This window comes from Anser anser, assembly GCF_964211835.1.
Source record: "Anser anser genome assembly, chromosome: 12".
Taxonomy (NCBI): Eukaryota; Metazoa; Chordata; class Aves; order Anseriformes; family Anatidae; genus Anser; species Anser anser.
Window position 1 is genome coordinate 6,102,751 of NC_139733.1, and position 18,571 is coordinate 6,121,321.

Genomic DNA, 18,571 nt, shown 5'->3' on the forward strand with positions numbered 1-18,571 from the left:
CTTCAAAAATACTTAAGTCGTAATTTCTGAGACTAACTGCTTGGAGGTACAGAATGCTTACTTTAAAAGCTAATTAGTTGAAGTACTGAGATTTTCTTTGTAGTACAGTAAATTCAACAGTACTCTCTTTGGTTTCAAGTATTTCATAACCAGTCTGTTTAGAAGCAAGTGTGATAACAAACATTTTAATAGTCACTGTAATGTATTGTACTTTTTTTTTAATCCTCACAGGAGTCTAATTACTTCAACCTTCAGCTACCCCCACAAAATAGTGACTGTTATTCTTACTTACAGAGGGGAAAAAAAGAGTTGTAATTGGTTAAATTCACATAACTCAGGGATAAAGCTGACAGCAACAGTCGCAGTGCCTTGACTGTAATGCTTAGCCATAACCACTGAGTCTTACTTTGATTTCTTAGTAATCAAACGGCGCTTTTAGCTGTTTGAGATGTGCAATATATATATATAATTAATCAACTGACTAGAGAAAATTTCTGATCTTTGAAAATTGGACTCTGATATATAGACTAGATGCTTGCTTTCTGGATAGCAGTCATGGAGGGAACAGGATATTTTGGGCTAAAATTACTGTGACGGTGGTTCATCTATTGTGGTGTCCTTCTAAACTGAGATGATGAAAGCTGTTTCAGTGAAAGTAGTCAAGACTTTCCAGCTGATGCCAGGAGTGAGTTCTTACAAAGAACTGGGAGATAGAAGGATTATAAGTTCCCCTCTTTGAGCCACAAGGCTCAAAGACCTCTACAGGTCTGTTCTTTTAACTCAGCCCTGTCGAGTTGCATAAAAGGAACGTGTCCACCGATGCCAGCAGTTAGCTTCATCTTCTCTTCACAAGATGAGCTGGTGTAAGAAACTTCAGTTAAATAGCTGAATAACTGTCCAACTGTGGCCATGCAATGCAAGGCTCAGCAAAAGGCTAGCTGATAAACCATTTATGACCTAACACAGTACTTCAAAACCTTTTAAATTAATACACTGTCCAACTGCACTTGAAGTGGCTATTTGGTTTCATTAAAACCCAAACACGTCACAGTGGTATTTAATAGAGTGTATATGGGGTGGAACATCTTTAATATGTGGTGGAGGTTAGAGATCTGCGGATGTACATCATTCAAGTAAACGGGGAAGGATTTATTAGATAATTAACTGGGGATTGATAACCATACTAATATACTGAGAGATTTAATTTCTGGATACTGTGGAGCTAGTCTCATATGAATGGCAGGATAGACTTACAGATGACTTTTTTTGTTACCCTCTTTTATCAGCCCATCTGCACTTCACTCCCCCCCCCCCCCCCCCCATGTTGTGTTTTGTCAGGAGTCAGTTGTCTTCTGCAGCTTTGAAATAAATAAACAAGGAGCCTGGAGCTAAGTTAATCAAAAGGGAGATTCAGCTTAAGATGAGTACTTTTAGGGGGAGGAAGATGAAGCCTCAGTTAAGGGTCTTTGAGAAGCAGAGTGTAACTTTGGTACTGGTCACCAATTCCAATCCCGTGACTGTAAAGATAACTTCAAATATGTGAATATATGCTTGTGCCCTGGAAAACCAGCCTTCAGTGCCCAGAAATCTGTGAGAAAGGCTGTCCAGTCAGCATGTAATTTCTTGGTAGCAAACACAATCCCTCCCTCCATCTCGGCTTCCCTTGGAGAGAACATGTATTATAAGTGACCCTGCAACTTGGCCCCATAAACTATCCTCCTCCTCCTCGTGAGATAAACAGCCCAGCTATGATTTAGACAGTGCTCCCATCTATCCCTTAGTGCCACAGGGCTGTCTTTTCTCTCGGAACCTGACAACCTCGGTCACCACATAGTAATGCTGACTATTGGAGTGGCTGGGAGCATGAATTCGGACCCGTTTTCCCTTTTGGGAAGCAAATGAATGAATAATGTTCTCTGGTACCAGGTTTTGGACAACCGAGTCTTCAAGTGGAACAACAGTTTTCAAGCTCTTGAACTCTGTGGTTACCTAAAACTTTCCTGTGGATCTCTTCATTTTGATTTTTTTTTCAATCAACTAGTTATCTTAGTTACGTGTCATGGACCCAAGACATGTTAAAAACTGCTATGTCAGAGGAATAAAATCAATTTTGTCCTTTTCCTTAGTGGAATATTGCCAGGCTTGTTGGTGTTGAAATACAAAGTGACTGTAAATCAGCAGAATATTGCTGAGACCGGGCTTGAGCCAGGGATGGAGGTAACTGACATGCAGGAATGTCAGGTAGTTAACATGCAGGAATGTGAGGTAATTGACATGCTTATCTGGCTCACCTGGCCGAAGCAGGACAGGTGTTGGAGGTTTGCAGTTGGATCTGCAGCATATATGAGGCCTGCAACTCCAGCAGTGATGCGGGGCCTGGGGTGAAGGCCCACAGCCCGGTGTTGTTTCGAGTGAAGCCAGGAAAGCATCCTGTCTGTACCAAATGTTGGCCTCAGCTCTTTTCTTCCAGACGAACAGTGCAACAGCCCTTGTTGAGAGCCGATCGGCACACGATAAGTGGCTTAGTCCCACCTTGCCCAAAATACAAATCTGGTATTCAGAAGCCTCTATTTTGAGGACGAGAAGTCCAATTATCAGACAGGTTGATGGGTCTGGAGCTCTCCTTCCCAGTAGGGATGCCTCTTTGGTAAGATTCTTGCCTCTGACTGTCTTGGATGTTACCAGGAAAACATTGATAACTGAAGCACTGAGCTATTAATTAACTCAAGCTCTATTATTGCAGTAAGCGAATTTATCAATGGCACTTTCAAATCTGTTATACTCAGGGGTAGTGGCGGTGGGGTTGTTTGTTTTGGAGGGCAGTCCTTTAAGAAAGAATGGTAATATTGGGGATTTTCTTAGGTGTGTTCTTTATATCAGCTCCGCTACCCCCAGAGAAATTATATGACATCCTTTCCTCTCCATCTCATGAGTCACACCGCTGGCTGGGTTTTTCTAGAAGATGAAGCCTTCACAGTTTTTGGTTATTAAAACACTGCATGTGAGCAACATCTGAGGACGTCTATTGCATTATGTCTCAGAACAAGACAAAGCCAGTGGGTTGAATGTTCTGTATTATTCAACCTTGTAGTGCTTATGATGAACTTAAATCTATCCTCTTTTACAGGCAGAGACGCTGGCTGTAGCCCAGCCTACTGAGTGACTACCATCAGTTACAGTAAACCTCTGTGCACAAGGAATTGGCAAGCTGACACATCCTCCTCATTTTTTCTATGTAAATAGCATGATCAGAAGACTATATCTTTTTTTATCTGAATGGCTCGTGTAGTTTGCTGTTGGATTCAGAGTGCTTGACTGCCCTACACAGTTGTCATTTCACTCTTTCTTTCCTTCTGTAGAAGGGATTTTGGAGCCCATTTTGAAGGACAAAGGGATTTTGTACCGTACAAAGGATTCTTTGTGGAGATGGCTTGGAATTGTTCTGACACTGTGCAGTGCAGTCTGCAATATTCTGTCCCGCCTGGTTGAAGGAGCTCTGTATTCCTTAAATAAGTGAGTCCATTTCAGACAGGCCGCAATCATGTAGCAGAAAACCAAAGTTGAAGTTTTTCCTGTGTTTTTCATTAGGCCAAAAGTAGTTTTCCTCAAGAAGAGATGCCACCTCAGTTAGGAAGAGATTATCACACTGGTGACCATGAGGGCATGAGCAGCTCCTAGTCGTGTGTCTGCCCACACGTGTGATAAGGGCATTTCTCTCCAAACCCCTTCCCTCCAGTCCTGTGGCAGGAGCAGCTTCAGCCATTTGATTGTTTGGCTACGTGCCATATGCGAAACATGTAGTAGTCTGGGCTTCTTTGTTTTTTGTGGCTTTTATTTTTTCTTCACCATTCCAAGGTCACTTGTGTGCTACAAATGGGAATCCAGTCTGGGAACTTGGCACTAAGCTTTGCGGGAGTTGCACACAATGCAGGGTTCTAATCAGTGACCCTACTTTTCTCCAGATCCTTTCTGGAGAGAGCCACCTGTGCATATGTATCTTTTAGTAACATATTTTGAATATATTTGCTTTTGTGTTTTTATTTTAAAGATACAGCATTTATGCCCTCCTTCTCAAGGTCCTTCTACCTTCCAGGCAATTTGCAGAAAAATGAAATAATAAAAGAAACAGTGCTTTAAAGTGCAGTATCAGATATCAACCTTCCTTTGGAAAGCTCACTTTTAGTAATGCTCTGATTTTTTTGCACATGTAGCAAAGGAGAATAATGTGAGAAAAGGTGTTTGGAGTATGCTAATAGTAAACTACAATAAAATATTGCAGTTTATCTAATAATACTCTCCAATTTCAATAAGTGGATGTATATATATATTACTTAGCTGATTTTGCTTCAAATACTCATGAAAGAAACAATGTATGATTTATTGGATTTAATGTGGCCATGTTACAGGAAAACGTCACAAAATTAATGTCTGAAAAACAGTTGCCATAGAAGATACTGACTGCAAGGGACACCCAGTGCAATAGTCTGGAGTTCAACTTACGTTACAAGATCATACCCCTCTTAGCATTGCTTAAGGAATTTCAAGAAAACCAAGGTGCATAATCTGTTGAGAAGTCGTATCACATTCTTGCAGTCTGTTCTCAAATATATTCAATCATTTTGTCTATTTTAAGTAGGACAGAATGCTGGGAAAACTTAGGTGTGCTATGCCCAAGGAAAACCAGTTAGGCAGAGCCTATGTAGATATGGCACTCTAAAATATTCTGAGCAAAATGTGTTGCTTCAGACCTGAGTATCTACCTTGCTGTCTACTAACAGAAATGGTATCTAAGAAAAGAAAGGTGTGTGAGGGGGGGAAGGTCAGCAAATGTTTTCTGCCTGCTTAGGAAGAATTATTCGAATCTGTGTTTTCACAAATTGACTTTTCTATTTGTCGCTCTTTGCCACTGTGTGCAAATACATAGTTATGAGGTATTTAGGATGTTGAAATACTGCTTAAGCACCTAACAGGTTTTTTTTTTTTCTGTTGTGACCTTGCTGTGACTTTTGAAATGTACTTTTGAAGTAGATGGCAGATCTTGTAGCTTTGATTGTTTCTGCTGAAAGACAGGCTAGTCTTTGATCCGTTCAGCTTTCCCGTCTTTTATGTTACACAGTAAGGCATTTAGCTGAGTGACAAAAGAAAGAACACCTAGGTCTGGAAACTAACCATCACTAACCATCATAGTGGAAAGCAACATCTTCAACGTGTTGATATACAGTTATATTTCATTCACATTTTTTTATTGATTGTTTTACACTACTCTTTTAATAAAAAATACTTTAATGCTGACAAAAGTCTATCTATCAGGCATATTTTAAAATCAGCATATCGGAAATGTGAGAGAATGCCCTGTAACAGTTTTTCAAATAGCTTAAAGGAGACTGAATGCTGATGATATGTTTGTTATTTAGGCTTTGCATAGTGGCAGTTTTAATTACATATTCTGGACTTACTTTCTATGTTAGGAATTACTGTACCCATCAACACGGCCTTTGTTTTTCACTTTCTCAAGTGTACGTGCCCCAGTAAGCCTTCCCGTGAGGTCGCAAGTGAAAGTGCCTGTGTCCTACCTTGAGCCACCAAGGGTGGAGGACAGTCACCTCCCCTTGTGGATCTGGCCCAGGGGGACTGACCTGGGATCATAAGAGATTAAAACTGCAGGAAGGAGAAAGTACTGAGCACCGAAGAAACTTCACTGTTTCTGTACATAGAGTATGTGTTGGGATTCACCAGAACTTCTTATAGCACTTAGGATGCAGTATGTTTTGCCAGGGAATTAAATGGATCATGTGTCTTTCTGCTGACCAGTAAATACTAATCTCATGTTCTAAAAGCAAATACAGAAGGTGAAATGCACAGCTTGCTGCAGAAAATGTAAATGATGCTTTTCCCTTTGTCTTCATTTCTCTTTTATCCCCTGCCTTGTTCTTGTTGCATACCCGGGCCTGTGCTGTTGAGCAGGGCTAGGTGGCCCACGTTCAGGGCCGCACTAAGGCAGGGGCGGCTTTCTGTGCCCGCTCTTAATGGTGGCTCTACTTAGCACAGCAGCTCACCTTTCTTTTTATGTTCCTCTGTAATGCGTTGAGCAAACATAAAATGGTAACCTGCGTTAACTTTTAGTCCCTCTTAATTGACTTTAAATGTTTGATACAGGAGAGCTGGCAAAAAGGTCAAGCAAAGGAGTGTTCTTTGGGATCAACCTTGTTTTCTGAGCCCAAAAAAAAAATCAGTCGAACTGGGGGAAATCCTTTTTTGATACTGATGGTAACAAGTATTGTGGACATTATTGGGACTATTTATTTGGAGATTAGTGTAAATTAGCATTGATTGCATTTAAATCTTGTCTGCCAGATAACTGGTGTCTTTTTTTAGCCATAGTTGGCACGAATTCAGGCACTCTAAGCAGAAGACAGGACAATCATTTAGACTGCTAGCTCAGAGAGGTGTTTCAAGAGTTAGCTAGGTGGGCTGTGATCTTAAAGGGAGATTTTCAGAATTCTCATGCTCTACAATTAGACCTAAGCCTGAGTTCATTGTTGTGTTGGATCTCGACACAGCCCCACAGTCACAATTGTTGAGGTGTGAAAATTGAAATTTGACAGAGGAAATAAGCGTACTTGGGGATTAGTGTTATGACATCAGGGAGCTCTGCCAGACTGGAGCGTTAGAAGTTGCTCCAGCCTGCCTTCCTTATGGCATATCTGCTACCCTTCTCCTTTCCATACCATCAACTTCATGCCTATTTACCAAGATATATCTTTACAGTTATTATTATTTTTTTTTACTCACAACCAAAAGTGTATTAAAAGGAGGCTCTTACAGTAAGTACCTGGTTAGCAGCATGAAGAGAATTTGTTTCAGCCTTAGTCTGAGTGGCCAGCAGAGACTTTTTACTTCTCTTATGCTTATGAATTAATTCGTAGAATTGAATCACCGATCCATATACGCCTATTTATATACAGAGAGTATGTGCTATTTTCGTACAGCTGTGCTGTTACAGTATCATGAGAAAGAATGTAAGATGATGTAGTCAGTTTTTCATAGTACATTTGAGGGAGCAGTTACAATTAGGTTTGGGGACTCCATTTTTCCATTCTATTACGATTTAGTGTTTTGTATACAATACAGCATTTTCGAGGCCTATTAAGTTGAAATTTACTTTAGCCTGTGCTACTTAGCAATGATGAACAAAGATGTGGATCCTTAAGCAACCGTGCCCTTGCTTTGCAAGTGGTTTTATAGCACCTAAATTCTGACTCCTTGCATTGTGCAGTCTTTTGGACAAGAGAGGAGGAAAAACTGGGTGGAGGTGATTGAATGCAGAGGTCACTATTTTATGTTCTTGCTTGCAATGTCAAGCATAACGTGTCCCTCACTGGCAAGCACGGTCAGATGGAGGAGCCAGAATAGAACAGTCAGTTTAATCACTGTATTTTGTTTTTGGCCATGGGTTTTCTGGCATACATATCTCTGCACAGTGGTAGCCAGAGCGTGGTTCCAGGAGTAATAAGTGCCTTTCATATGTTTTGTAAGCTGATGAGAGCAGGCTTTTACCAATTTTTCTGTAAATGTGTATGTGATTTTTTTGGTTTCCTAAATTAGCTTTCTGTCGTCTTGCAAAAAAGTCTGTAAAATGCGTGTCAAATATGTGAATTAGTGAGTTTGCTGCTGAAAGAAGTCTATCAAGTGTCATAAAAAATATTTCCAAGATCTGGTTTCATAGCAGTGTTTTACGATTAGGCTGTTCTCATTAATACTTATTTTTTTGTTTTTCCTGTAGTTTGCTGGTTTATTATGCTCTCCAGGTAGGCCTGGTTTTATATACTTCAAAGCAAATACAAGCTACTGTGACTTGTTTGCAGCATTTGGCAGAGTATTTCTCATAATCAATTCTTTCTTAAGCTAAATCATACCTTTTATCAAAACTGCAAACCAGAAATAATGTAGTGATACAAAATCATATTTTTACTTAGACTTCTTTTGTTTGCATAGGGTTATAGAAATGTTCTGCAGCTATAAAAGTAATATTATTTGTGGCTGCTTTTTAGGGTATCTTTTATAATGAAACAGATCTACCGCTGAGGAGTCCGAAAGGATTAATTAATTTGCATTGGTCATGCAAGTGAAGTAAATCCGCCTTAAGTTACAGTCTTTTAAGACAGCCTAATTATTTCACGCATACTTAAATTCTGGGGAATTTCACAATTTCAAAGGTATCGCTCCTCTTACAATGTATAATATGCTATGAAGTAATACCTAACCTAGGCAGTTGATAAAATCAGCCTATTAATTCAGTGGTACTACATTGTGATTCTTAGTGGTTTTGATAACTTACTGAATTGAGTAATCCACAGTGACTTCCCTGCTTGATATCTGGTATCTCAAATCAAGCAATTTTTGTCCACGAATTGAAAATTTAATGTCATTTTTCTCAATTCATGTTGGGACAGACTGACTTTTGTGTTTGACATAATGGAAGAAAATATGCAATAGCTTATGAATTGATTTGAGTCTATTTGCAATTTAATCTCATCGTGATTGTAGGAGTGGAAGATGAAACAAGTTTCATTATATAGTATCCTCTTCACATATATGTAGCTTTTGTGAATGTCCTGGCCTTTCATAAGAAATATTTCATACATCCTGATGCTAAATTTTGGTCTTGGATCAGTACAGAAAACTGCCCTTGAAGATCTTCATGTACTATTGAATCCTGGGAATGTCTGGCTCTAAGAACATGAGGTAACTCCTTTTACTAATGAGAGTTTGTCTGCATGAAGATATTGGAAAAAGTAATTAAAAGTGTAATGCGTGTTAATTAAAGTCTTTTAAACACTCATGCCTATGATTTTATTAATTAGTAGTGGCCTGAGGTCATGGTAATTCAGTCCAAGTTCTTAAAGGTAAAGACCCTGCTGATACACACAACTCATGGCTTTTTTGCAAAGTTAGTGAGTCAGGAACTTACTCTTGGGACAAATCTGTTCGTCAGATCCTAAGTAAAATGGGCAAGGGCAGTGCTTGGATTTTCTTTCAAGTTGTTTTTTTTTTTTTTTTCCGTCTGTTTCAAGGTCTGTATCACGTCAATCTTCAGCTGGAAAGATGAAGCCTTTCATTTCTGGATTGTAACTAATGCTCAGATTTTATGGATGAATGGTAGCCAGCAGGAGAGAGGAAACTGGGAGGGGGAATAGGATATGGTAGCCATTTCTTAGTGCAGAGTTGCTAGGTCAGAGAGGAAGGAAGCTAGCTGCCAAAATAGCGTATTTTTTTTCCCCAGTCTTTGGTAACTCCTGGAGTTCTCAGACATACTTCAAGACTTCTCTGGTGTCTTGCTGTCAAATCCACACTTGTGAAAACATGACTTTTGCTGTTGTGATGTTTGTATTGCATGGATGTTTCAGTAGGGATGCAGATACTGCTGACTGAACTGCAAGAGAAACACAAATAATGTTAAAGATTCAGCTATCCTGGTGGTGTTTATGTCTGAAAAGAGACATGCTGTTTTTACAATCATTTAGTTTGCTTGTGATAGTTTGAATCACTTTCAGTTTAGGCTCCTCAGTGGTTAAAATAAAGAACGTTCTTGCTGACTGCATGAACTTCTGTCAAGTGAGTGTGCTACTGCAGTACTGGTATATAGGCAGACACGACGTCACGTTGTTATCTGGGTTTTACTTGTTTGTGTTTTATCATGTTGCCTAACTTTAAAAAAAAAAAAAAAAAGAGACTGGTATGAACAGTTGTACACAGAAGTATCTGAAAGCAGCAGATCTAGAGTGCCTTACACCAGCTGCTTACTGAAACAAAGCAAGTATTATGAGAGGCACAATAAATGTGTTTGCTATCTATGCTTTCGGTTGCAGTGCAGACACAACCCTTCACAATAATGAATTTTGAAGACTGGAGTTTAGACTTGGGGAATTTTATAAAACACAGTTGTTTTATCAGAGTGTTGTTTTGCCAGTTGTATGATGCGAGTCTGGTTACCATGGAGTGTGGTCAGCTGGGGGAGACAAATCCAGTCAGAAAAGCAGCATTTTGTGTCACAGACTCTGCTGTGGTTTCTCCCTCTCTGGTTTAAATTCAAGTTTGGGAAGGAGGAAAGTAGTGGGGGAAGAAGTCGTCTTTTATTTAAGTATAAAGCAGTTCTAGCCCTAATCAAAATTACAGGCCACACGAGAACTCCCGGTGCAGTATATGTGTATGTGATTTACCCCCATGTGCAATATAGGGATATTTTCCCTCTTGATCTCACCCAGTTATCTGGACTCTTCTGTTTGGTGTTGTTCCCTGCTTGCCTTGTGCCTCAGGGTGGGCTGCATAAAGTGCTCAGCACCAGCCCCTTGGGTCTGCTGAGGAGGAGCTGTGCAGCTCCAGCCGCTCCTGGAAGAGGCCGAGGTGATCGGAGCTCCTCCTGCCCTCCGCTGCTCGCTGCCCCCTGGCCTCGTTAAGCTGAAGCTCTGTTCATTTGAAGAATTTTATGTCTAGAAAATTTCGTCTTTTTTGTAAACCCCAGGGTCAGCCTTACATGGCATTTAGGTTGGCTGCGTACTTGCCAGGAGCAGCCCAGGAGGTCAGTAGGAAATAGGTGCCGACGTGGAATTTGCGACTTCTCTACTGGAATTCTGTGTTCAAGTCTTCAGAAGTGATCTGGGACACTGCAGAGAGAGTGACTGTATATGGGCGGGATGAAAGCATCACAAACCTTAATTGATAAAAGTTTTATCTTTTGACATTGGTATTAACTTTCTTATCAAAGAGAGACTTGAGATCGATTCCTTGATTTCACCAAGACAAATTGGTATGATGTGGTTTACTTCTGAAGTTGGATAAGTTTGTGTCAGAATATGATCACTGTCTAGGCAAAATGTAAAGGCTGAAGAAAAAAAATACAGAAATTGTATTGATAGGAAGATTATTTAAAATGAGGGGTCTTTTTGATAAAAGCTTCTCTTGAGATATGTCGGTGCTTGGGGGGCCTGGGGGTCTCCCCAACTAACACTTCGGTTGCTTCAAACAGAAGGGGTCTGGATGCCTGTCTGAGAGCATCTGCACTAGGGCACAGTTTTTACTATTTAGAGCTGAGATGGAAAGTTCCAATTTAGGTCTGGTGCCAGAGTCTTTAATAGAAATCATGACTTGTGGTGTATTATAGGTCAGTGTATATTTGCTAGTTTATATTATGCTGACTAAATTGGCAAAATGCTTATTTTTACTGGTAAACATTCAGGAGGTTTTCTCCTCACTCGTTCTTTTTCCAACAAAATAGTATTTGTTGTGTGTGGAATTAGGTCAACGTTTTATAAATCGTCTGCTTCAGTGATGATGTGAAAATGTGTGGTGGCATACAAAGGTTTCTATTCTCAGGTACCTCAGGACTGTAGATGAAGTTAACTTTATCCTAATTTTAGTTTTGGAAATTATGGCCATGTAAAAAAACAAAATGCTTCTGGCAGCATAGGAAAAATACAAATTTTAAACTCTAGCAAAAGTAGCTGTTTCAGGGATATTACCAGAATAGGGAACACTGTTCAGTTTAATTCATCTTCAAGCCCCCCTTCAAAGCCCCCCAAACTTTTTTTTTCTTTTAACATTTTTACATCCCGATGAGGTCTAAATATGACCTGTGGCTGTAAGGATGTGAGTTCCAGTAAAGTCCATAACTGTTGATGAAATGCAGCACTGTGCTTCAGGCTACACATTTAGCGAGACATTTAATTGAAACGGGAAAAATACTATGGTCACATTTAATGCATGCTTAGTAACATTATGTGAACGTGTTTATATACAAGCTAATTGTATCATTTCTGGAATTATTTATACGTAACTCCCACATGCTGTGAATGGCATTTTCTGATTAGTGTTATCAGAAAATACATGAAATTTATAAACTACTGAATACTCTAACACCAGTCTGCCTGGTGGAAAAACAGCTTTCTTAGAATTGAAATGTTATGATTCTTCTGCTGAAAAAGTGTGCTCGTTTGTATATTGCACCAAACATAGTTTAAAAGTACGGAGAAGGACATTTAAGGACAAATTTACACTTGCATCAGCAAGTTCCATTTTCCCCCCTAATTTTTACCTTGCATAGTTATATACCAGAGAAGCTTGTTTTGGACAGCTTTTTATAAAAAGAATAATTTGAGAATTTGAACGCTTATTCAGTTTTAGATCTTGCATATTTGGCATAAATGTGAACTGTAGTCCTGGAATTTATACCACAACCATAAGAAAAGGAACAAAGCACATTTCATTGCAAATAGTCGTGCTTTGCAGAATGAGGTAATGCAAGTTCAATGTTGGAATGGCAGCTTGTAAGAAGGAATGCTTCTGAATAAAAATACTGTTAGAAAGATGTGTTAGCTCAGCCTTTCAGATTATCTGGGGGTGAGTTGACCCCTCTTGTATTACCTTTTTTTCAACGGTTGCTTTGTTCCAGCATGAAGCACTAAGGTATGGCTTATGATGCCTTGCTTATCCTGCGACCATGTCTCAAATGTGCCTGTGCACAGCTGACATCTGTTTGGGAAATTTTTCTGCAACAGTGTTTTCAAAAAAAACCCGCTATTTTAGCTGTTTTCCCTGTTGTGTTCATCCTCACTTGTCTTCTTCCTGTAGGTGAAGCAGCTCTAAGAGGTGAGCCCAGAATGCAGTCTCTTCCAGTATCCTCTGCTCTAACCAACCATCGAACAGGCCCTCCTCCTATCAGCCCCAGCAAGAGAAAGCTCAGCATGGACCAAGGGGATGATGAGCTAGACTGTGAAAATGAACATGTTTCTAAAATGAGTCGAATGTTCAATCCACATCTGTAAGTGTCTCGCTTTTATTACCTCTGGTTCACAGAATCTAGTGCTATCCTCTTCATCTCTGTGCATGCTAAACTTTGTGCTAGATTTTTCCTTTGTTCCAGATTGTATGGAAAATCTGCACAAAGGCTGTTGTGATTAGATGGGTGATGACTCGTTTTGTTTTGTTTGCATACAACAGAAAGAAACAGGAATTAGTTTAACTTAACTATTTGTAACAAAACATAAGTTCTCACCTTGAATTTTTAAAGCATTGTTCATTTGTTCTTTGTAATCTGCTCGTTTCACTTCCCCAGATTCTGAGCAGTCTGTACTCTGGGGGTGGGGAAGCAGGAGGAGGAGAAACAGAAGTGGTTTGCATTTTTCAGAGGCCAGGAGATTGTGAGCCAGCTGCTCTGTAGTCTGCCTTGACAACTGGGCAAGCTGCAGTTGTTGCTAAACATTACTTGCGTGATTGCGCTCCAGCTCTGACAGTTGGATGTGGAATGTTTCATACAGGTAAGGTGTTGATGAGTTAGGTGCATGTGTTGGGTAATCATCAAATGCCATTCTTGCTGTGTTCTCATTCCTGGGAATGCAGGTCTGGTTGGCATGAAGTACAGGCTTAAAAAATTCCTTTCATTCTTGACTGGAGGAAGTGATCAGAGCAGTTCAGCAGTCCAGGGCAGCCTGATAGCTGAGCACTGTTCCCTGCTGCCTCAGCTCGTACAGCCTCTGCATTCCTTACATTCCACTCTGCTGTGGACTGTTGTGTTCAGTCATAAGATGCGGACAGAGGTATTTATCCTCAAATAAATCACCATAGTGTTAGTCAGAGGCTGGGCCTGTAGTCTGCAGTCTTGGAATTTGTTACAAATCAGGAATCCAGCACTGAAGTAATGCAAAACAATAAAAGCTCACAAGCAGAGAGAGACTTCTCATTTACAAGATACCTTCTTCTCTCTCCTAAAAACTTAACTATTTATAGTCTTTCCTTGGCACTGAAAATGGTGGTACTGGAAAGAACCATATGCTCTATTTCTGTGGCATACATACATGACACAACTGAAGAATTTTATGGCATTTTTGAATTATTATGTAACTTGGTGGGAAAAGATGTGATTTATAAAAATTCATATGCTAGTGATGAAATAAAACACAGCTGGCAGTTACATACATTATAACACTTTATACAGTGGAGGCCATAAAAATAATGAAGTCTGAACCAACAGACTCATGTGCAACCAAAGTTCTAAACTAAAAGATGCAGGCAGTTACTTCACATGATCCCTTAGATATATTTTAAAGCCGCATACTCTTTTCCAGTGTGGTGCGTTTTTACTCAATAGATTCTTTCATATATGAAATGTGTGTCTTCTGATAATAAAAGGCAGTGGTGGTCTGCCTAGTATTCGTGAGATGTCTTAAGCTATTTCAATTAAACCTTCAACTGCATAGGAACCACAATCTAACATAGCGTACACAGGCCATCTTTTTTCCACCTTATTTTATAAGTTGGATTTGGCTGCAGCTCTTTCAACTGAGTATTACAAGATCTTGAAAAGATCACAAACGTTCTCTGAATTTTACTCCTGTTTCCCTAACACCACCACCAGTAAAGTTACCTTTTCTAATGTTTTGCATAGTCTTTTTTTTTTTTTCATTCTGGTTTAACTATAGAAGTGAATTATTCAAACTTTGTGGAAGTTTCCTAAAAATTTTGGAGGTGGGAAGTGTGTTGTAGAAGCTTGATTTGCTTGCACTAACCAAAAGTTAATTTGGAGAAAGAAATATTTCGTGGAGCACAATAATGGTGGTCAGATTGTAGCGACTTCGAGCTTCTAGAAGTTCAGTTTTGATAACGTTCAATTTAGAAAAGCAAATCCATACGAGATGCCCTTATCACTTATACAGTGTAATCTGGAGACTAGATGGCACAGTGTCTTTGGTGGCAACAAATGCATTTTTGTGACTTGCAGTCACAAAGATGAGGTTTAGCATCTGTATTTTGAGCTTTTCAGCATGAAGTCTCCTGAATGCACAGGAGGAAGGAGTTGGTGATACAAAACCTGTTTCTGGGCATAGCAGCCTCACCCAATATCAGGGCTACAGGCTGCGCATCTTTGCCACATAGCGCTGTTCGAATCCTTACTCCTTTAGCTGAATGTCTTCAGTTATTCTAACTGTCCAGAATGGACAGATCTTTTTCATCTGGAAGGCAGTGCTTGGAAGCCAGAAGTCTTTAAAACCACAAGCATCTCTTGTTCAGACATCTGGGTCTTTGTGATCGTCTTGGTGGAACTGTGAAGCAGTTGAATATTCATCCTCTTAACACCAGCATATTGTGGGTGGAAATGTAATTGAATAGGACAAGAACTGTGCGCTGTGGTTCATCATAGATGGCAGAATGTTAGCAATTTGATGTTAACTCCTAGGTACCAGTACCCTAGCATCTCAGTCACTGTGCATCAATGGGAATGAATCCATTTAAACGTGTTGGTTATTAAACGATTCCAACCTTTTGTTCTGAAATTTAAAGCCTTGAGATATTCCCTGCTCAGGTGTAACTGCCTTATGTATCTTCTTTGATTAGGTTCTTTCAGAGTTGTACTCGGGTTTACTTTTATCATGGAAAAACACAACTACTGGAGTGAAGTGGGCTCTGGAGTAGGGCAAATCACATGCCCTGGCAATCTTCTTATGTTTCTAAACTATGTAACATAACTCCTGTGCACAAAACAAATTTATCAAAGGCTCTGTTTTTCAGAGGAGATAATTCTTAGCTTTACGATATCAAAATATACTCAAGACCTTGCAAGACTAATTTTTAAAAGTCTATACTTCGTGGCTGTGTGCTGGACTGTATTTATACAGCTTTTGTATTTTTGTGGTTGTAGAGATTACACCCATAACTCCTCACTTGGGAAAAATGAATACTTCCACCTCAAATTAAAACACAGGCACTGTAATATGAAATTCCTTTATTTGCATTGCGTACTTCCTTGTCTCTCAAATGCTTTTTTTAAAATGCACTCACTGAAGTATAATCCTGCTGAACTAAAATGTGCTTTGTACCGTACTTCATTTTCTGCTGCTTTGTAAAGGAGAGGCGAGTTTATTTAATCCCCAAGTTGGAACATGCCTCTGTTTTTGTATGACCTCACTAAATTCACCTTGATTTACAGAAGAGTAATTAGGAACTTGATTTATGTAAGAATTACAAGTATGGGTAAAGTGGCTGGAGCTATACCAGTCCTTCTTAACAGATGAAGCTTCTTTGTTATATTTCCAAGGTGTATTTAGCATTTCATGGCAAGTCCGGTGTAAAATTAACCATATCTGGGCTTTGTGATGTAAGTGGAGCGCGAGTGAAGCGTGTTGTACCTTTAAGTGAAGGTCTCAGGCCTGACCTATGTTATGTGGGTTTCTTGTTTGTCAGGCTGGAGGCATTTTCTCATTTTCACAGTTCAGCTGAAAACAAAGGCCTCCTTATCCTTGCAGGGAGCTCTGAGAGCTGACATCAGCCTTTTCCCAGCAGGCATCATCTCTGCCTTAAAAGTCCTCGCAGGGAACTGAGGTCTGATAAGTTTCTGCTCATGGCACTTTGTTTGCCAAGGAGCAAATAACATCGGTAAATGCCAAGAGCACAAAAATCCTTTTTTTTTTTTTTTTTTAAATTTTTGACTTTTTCTTTTCTCTCATCGTTTTCTCTTTCTTTCTTTCTTTTTTAAAAGAAATGGCACCGTGCTGTTTTTGCTTCTCTGGCTTTTACTAGGAGCTAGAAATTAGTAACTGAACTGCATTTGGACAAGGGACAGTTATGGGTAATAGTTTATAGCTGTGGTGTGGCAATTTTAAAAATAGTTTGTATGCTAGCAAATTGTGGTTTCAAATCACTGTATTTACAGTTAAAATGAATTTGTCACAGACATCTTCAAAAGCATTCGAATTTTGTGTCACTGGTGAAATTGTATGTAAAACTGACCATTTAAATGTGTTTTGAAGAATACTAGTATTTTTGTTCTTTGCTTGTAGAGTACGTCGGGCTGAAAGTTAGCATTTTTGGTTTGGGGCTGTGTACGGTACATGCAGTACTATGAATGAAATGCTTCTCTTGATCTGTTGGTCTCAATTGCTGTTTGGCATGGTGGCATAGGATCACAATATTAATTTCTATATGAAAATAACCATTACAAAATTTTGCAGCCGTTAAGTTAGAAGGCAAAGGCAGCGCCAGGGGAGGCTCGGGCTGAGGAAAGGTTTCTTCACCATGGGGCGGCTGGCGCAGGCTGCTGGGGAGGTGGCTGACGGAGGCCCCGGGCCCGGTGGCGCTCAAGAGGCATTTGGTGATGCCCTCAGTGATACGCCTCCACTTTCGGTTAGCTCTGCAGTGGCCAGGCAGTTGGACTCGATCTTTGAAAGTCTCTTCCAACTGAACTGCTCTGTTCTATTCTAAAAGAAAGGTCTACACATGAATAATTTATTTTAATGTGTATCGCTTAAGATAATGTTTAGTTTTAGACCTAGCCAAGCAGACCCAGAGACTTCTGTTTCAAATTATAGGTTGTGTCTTCACTTTTGTTACAGTGAAGAACCATGGCAAATCTGATTCATAAAGCCAGGCTAGATTCCTGGAGTTTGGAAGCTGCCATTGTGTATCACAAGTTTCTTACCATGAATATCCAATGGAGTTTGCTTACTTAAATATAACACTATAGCAGAAATTACCTTGGCGCCATTTTTTTAAAACCTGTCTTAAGCTGTCCTAGAAGTTACCTGGATTTGCAAATCACATAAAAATTCAGGTTAGGCCTCAGGAAATCATTTCATCCAGCCTTCTCCTCAAAGCAGGCTCAGCTGTGTTCTCTGCAAGCATGTACTAGCTCAAGGCAAGGAATTTTGTGTAAGATCTGAAGTACTTAATAAACAATATTCCTTTTTATAGGAGGACCTCATTACTTTCCTCCATACTGTTTTCTGAGCTGGGCTGAGAATGTAGGGTTGAAATGCTCTGCAGAAAATCAGGTCCCTGTGGTGGCAGAGGCTGGCTTCAGCTCCAAGCAGGGCTTGAAAAGATATAGAACTGGGTTGCAGAGGTAGTGTGGCAGTTTTCAGAAACGGTCTTAGCTGCTAACTACCCCTTTTTTGTTTCCAAAATTCATGGTATATTAAGAAGTATGTTTACACTGTCATTTTATTGTGACAAATTGGAATTAGGAAAACAAAACAAAACAACTCAGAACACCCAATGTCTCTCATTTGCTTGCAGGCATCTTCACTCGCTTCTTCTGACATGAATATATATGCCTTTAAAGTATTTTAGGGATTAACCTGGTGTTTTCAAAGAGATTCTTCTAAACCTGAAATTCTCTGTACTTCTAGTGAAACTGGTACAATGTGGCTGTCGTTGATTACAGTGGTCAAAGGATTACATAGCAGGTTTCAAATTGCTTTTCCAAGTTTTTTCTTTTGTCTTTTTTTGTCCTTTCTCCAATGCATTCCTTGAATGATGGACCAAACCAAAATCAACTGGATATATTTTCCTAATTATTAATGGAGATCACTCACTACACAAAATTCTTCTTTCCAACAAATGTAGATTAAATTGAACCTTCATAGACTGACTTGAAAGAGCTAATGTGTCTGAGTTAATATTTAACACTGAGTTTTGCAGAAGTTCTTTACCAAGGGGGCATTTCAGAAAATACTCAAGTCCCTTTCAGTTCAGAAGCCTGTAGCTAAACGTGTGTGAAAGGCTGGGTATGGATGGTTTCAGG

The 18,571-nt window shown here is 39.6% G+C and overlaps 2 protein-coding genes across 4 annotated transcripts in view; both read left to right on the plus strand.

Annotated features, from left to right (window-relative positions):
- Positions 1 to 18,571, plus strand: part of TAMM41 (TAM41 mitochondrial translocator assembly and maintenance homolog) — a 130,512-nt gene that overhangs the window by 91,980 nt on the left and 19,961 nt on the right. Inside the window, exon 10 of the mRNA XM_083796577.1 lies at positions 12,628 to 12,817. The gene's annotated coding sequence lies outside the window, so the exon portion shown is untranslated. The remainder of the gene's footprint in view (positions 1 to 12,627; positions 12,818 to 18,571) is intronic.
- The window catches only part of VGLL4 (vestigial like family member 4), a 92,405-nt gene that overhangs the window by 53,873 nt on the left and 19,961 nt on the right, over positions 1 to 18,571 (plus strand). For 2 of the 3 annotated variants that reach the window (XM_083796598.1, XM_083796597.1), the window contains one exon: positions 12,628 to 12,817. In XM_083796598.1, coding sequence (XP_083652724.1) covers positions 12,628 to 12,817 — 190 coding nt within the window. Of the gene's footprint in view, positions 1 to 12,627; positions 12,818 to 12,854; positions 13,314 to 18,571 lie in introns of those variants that run through there. The other variant, XM_083796599.1, reaches the window with a different exon arrangement.